This window comes from Chiloscyllium plagiosum, unplaced genomic scaffold (genome assembly GCF_004010195.1).
Source record: "Chiloscyllium plagiosum isolate BGI_BamShark_2017 unplaced genomic scaffold, ASM401019v2 scaf_9447, whole genome shotgun sequence".
NCBI lineage: Eukaryota > Metazoa > Chordata > Chondrichthyes > Orectolobiformes > Hemiscylliidae > Chiloscyllium > Chiloscyllium plagiosum.
In genome coordinates this window covers 8,033-11,003 of record NW_025214113.1, presented here as the reverse complement: position 1 = coordinate 11,003, position 2,971 = coordinate 8,033, and the positions used below count along the sequence as shown (strand labels likewise).

Here is a 2,971-nt window from a genome sequence, read left to right as displayed (position 1 = left end):
CACCGTCACCTATTCCTCCACCATCCCCCTCTCTTCCCCATCATCACCCCTCCCCCCCATCACCGCCTCCCCCACCAAATTGCCCTCCCCACCATCATCATCCCCTCCCCCTGACCAATACCGTCCAATGCACTGGTGCACTCTCTTAGTGTACGGGAGTCTGTAGGGTGCACTCCCTTGGTGAATGGGACATTATAGGGTGCACTCTCGGAGTATGGGAGACGATGGGTACACACTCGGTGAATGGGAGTCTATAGGATGCACACTCTTGGAGTATGGGAGTCTATAGTGTGCACTACTCAGTCTATGGGAGACTATACGGTGCACTCTCTCGGGGTATGGGAGTCTGTAGGGTGCACTCTCGGTGTATGAGAGTCTATAGGGTGCACTCTCTCGGTGTATGGGAGCCTATAGGGTGCACTCTCTCGGTGTATGGCAGACTGTAGGGTGCATTCTCTCGGTGTCTGAGAGTCTATAGTGTGCACTCTCTCGGTGTATGGGAACCTATAGGGTGCACTCTCTTGGTGTATGGGAGTCTATAGGATACACATTCTTGGTGTATGGGAGTCTATAGTGTGCACTTCTCAGTGTATGGGAGTCTGTAGGGTGCACTCTCGGTGTATGAGAGTCTATAGGGTACACTCTCTCAGTGTTTGGGAGTCTATAGTTTGCACTCTCTTGGTGTATGGGAGTCTGTAGGGTGCACTCTCTCGATATATGGGAGTCTGTAGGCTGCACTCTCTCGGTGAATGGGATCTATTGTGTGTACTCTCTCTGTTTATAGGAGACTATAGGGTGCACTGCCTCGGTGTATGGGGGTCTATAGGTTGCACTCTCTCAGTGTCTGGGAGTCTGTAGTGTGCACTCTCTCGGTATATGGGAGTCTATAGTGTGCACTGCCTCAGTGTATGGGAGTCTATAGGTTGCACTCTCTCAGTGTCTGGGAGTCTGTAGTGTGCACTCTCTCGGTATATGGGAGTCTATAGTGTGCACTGCCTCGGTGTATGGGAGTCTATAGGTTTCACTCTCTCAGTGTCTGGGAGTCTGTAGTGTGCACTCTCTCGGTATATGGGATACTATAGGGTGCACTCTCTCAGTGTATGGGAGTCTGTAATGTGCACTCTCTCAGTGTATGGGAGACTATAGGTTGCACTGTCGCGGTTTATGGGAATCTATAGGGTGCACTCTCGGTGTATGGGAGCCTATAGGGTGCACTCTCTTGGTGTCTGGGAGTCTATAGTGTGCACTCTCTCGGTGTATGGCAGACTGTAGGGTGCACTCTCTCGGTGTCTGAGAGTCTATAGTGTGCACTCTCTCGGTGTATGGGAGTCTATAGTGTGCACTCTCTCAGTGTATGGGAGTCTATAGTGTGCCCTCTCTCGGTGTATGGGAGCCTATAGGGTGCACTCTCTCAGTGTATGGGAGCCTATAGGGTGCACTCTCTCGGTGTATGAGAGTCTATAGTGTGCACTCTCTCGGTGTATGGGAGCCTATAGGGTGCACTCTCTTGGTGTATGGGAGCCTATAGGGTGCACTCTTGGTGTATGGCAGACTGTAGGGTGCACTCTCTCGGAGTCTGAGAGTCTATAGTGTGCACTCTCTCGGTGTATGGGAGTCTATAGGATGCACTCTCTCGGTGTATGGGAGTCTATAGTGTGCACTCTCAGTGTATGGGAGTCTATAGGGTGCACTCTCTCAGCGTATGGGAGTCTGTAGCGTGCACTCTGTACATAGGAGTCTATAAGGAGCACTGTCTCGATGTATGGGAGTCTATAGGGTGCACTCTCTCAGTGTATGGGAGTCTGTAGGGTGCACTGTCTCAGTGTATGGGAGTCTATAGGGTGCACTCTCTCAGTGTATGGGAGTCTGTAGCGTGCACTCTGTATATAGGAGTCTATAGGGTGCACTGTCTCGGTGTATGGGAGTCTATAATGTGCACTCTCTCGGCGTTTGGGAATGATGAGGGTGCACTGTCCCAGACGTATTGAACCTGTTATGTGTACAGCCCCATGACTGTGTAAGCAGACCAGGCTGTAACTGGATCCCCATCACATGGGTAACTGTAATGGGATAGTGAATAAAGCTGCTATTTACCAGGCCACTTTCACTGCCATTGCTGTCTTGGTCTCCCGGCCGCCCTGGCGACTGATATTTCTGGCAGCCTCCACCACTTCCCGTGCAGTCTTGTGTTCGCCCAGACTGAACTCATGAACCACTGTCTCTGCATACTGCAGCACTCCAATCTAAGGGCAGGAAGCAAAGTCAGAGCAATCAGACTGTGACCAAACATTCCCCTCAGCCTGTGTTAAATCCTACAAAGCTGCTTGTCTGTCCCAACGAGGGAAACAACCTTCACATTGGAAATGGGAAAGTAGCAAATCTGAGCCAGTCCTAGACATCCAATGTACACAGCAGCTGCACAACCAGCACATTGGTTTCCAAGTATTCGAGGATTTCCTCTGGTATACCCCCCTGTTTTACCCCACTGGGTGTACACACACCAGCCATCCTCTACCAGTTCTGAAACCTGAAGGTGTTGGCTGCACATTAACCAAACACTTTAAGGTACCACAACTGCACAGCAGTGAAAATAAAGTGCACTCTAACTTCGATCATATTGGCTGCACCACGACAAACTGAATTAGAAAGTTCAGCACTGACACCCCAGCAACATTCCCATCACTCCTCCCTCATCCGGCCCTCCCTCAGTACTGACCCTCCCACAGGACTGACCCTCCGACAGTGCAGCACTCCCTCAGCACTGACCCTCCGACAGTGCAGCACTCCCTCAGCACTGACCCTCCGACAGTGCGGTGCACCCACACAGCTGACCGTCCGACAGTGCCCGCACCCTCAGTCCTGACCCTCCGACAGTGCGGCACTCCCTCAGCACTGACCCTCCGACAGTGCCCGCTCCCTCAGCACTGACCTTCCGACAGTGCCCGCTCCCTCAGCACTGACCCTCTGACAG

The 2,971-nt window shown here is 52.1% G+C and overlaps 1 protein-coding gene across 1 annotated transcript in view; it reads right to left on the bottom strand.

Annotated features, from left to right (window-relative positions):
* LOC122547807 (integrin alpha-10-like) overlaps nucleotides 1-2,243 on the bottom strand; it is a gene marked incomplete at both ends in the record, with an annotated part of 16,281 nt that extends 14,038 nt beyond the window's left edge. The window contains one exon of the mRNA XM_043686387.1: nucleotides 2,095-2,243. Within this exon, the coding sequence (XP_043542322.1) occupies nucleotides 2,095-2,243 (149 nt within the window). The remainder of the gene's footprint in view (nucleotides 1-2,094) is intronic.
* Nucleotides 2,244-2,971: the final 728 nt, after the last annotated feature.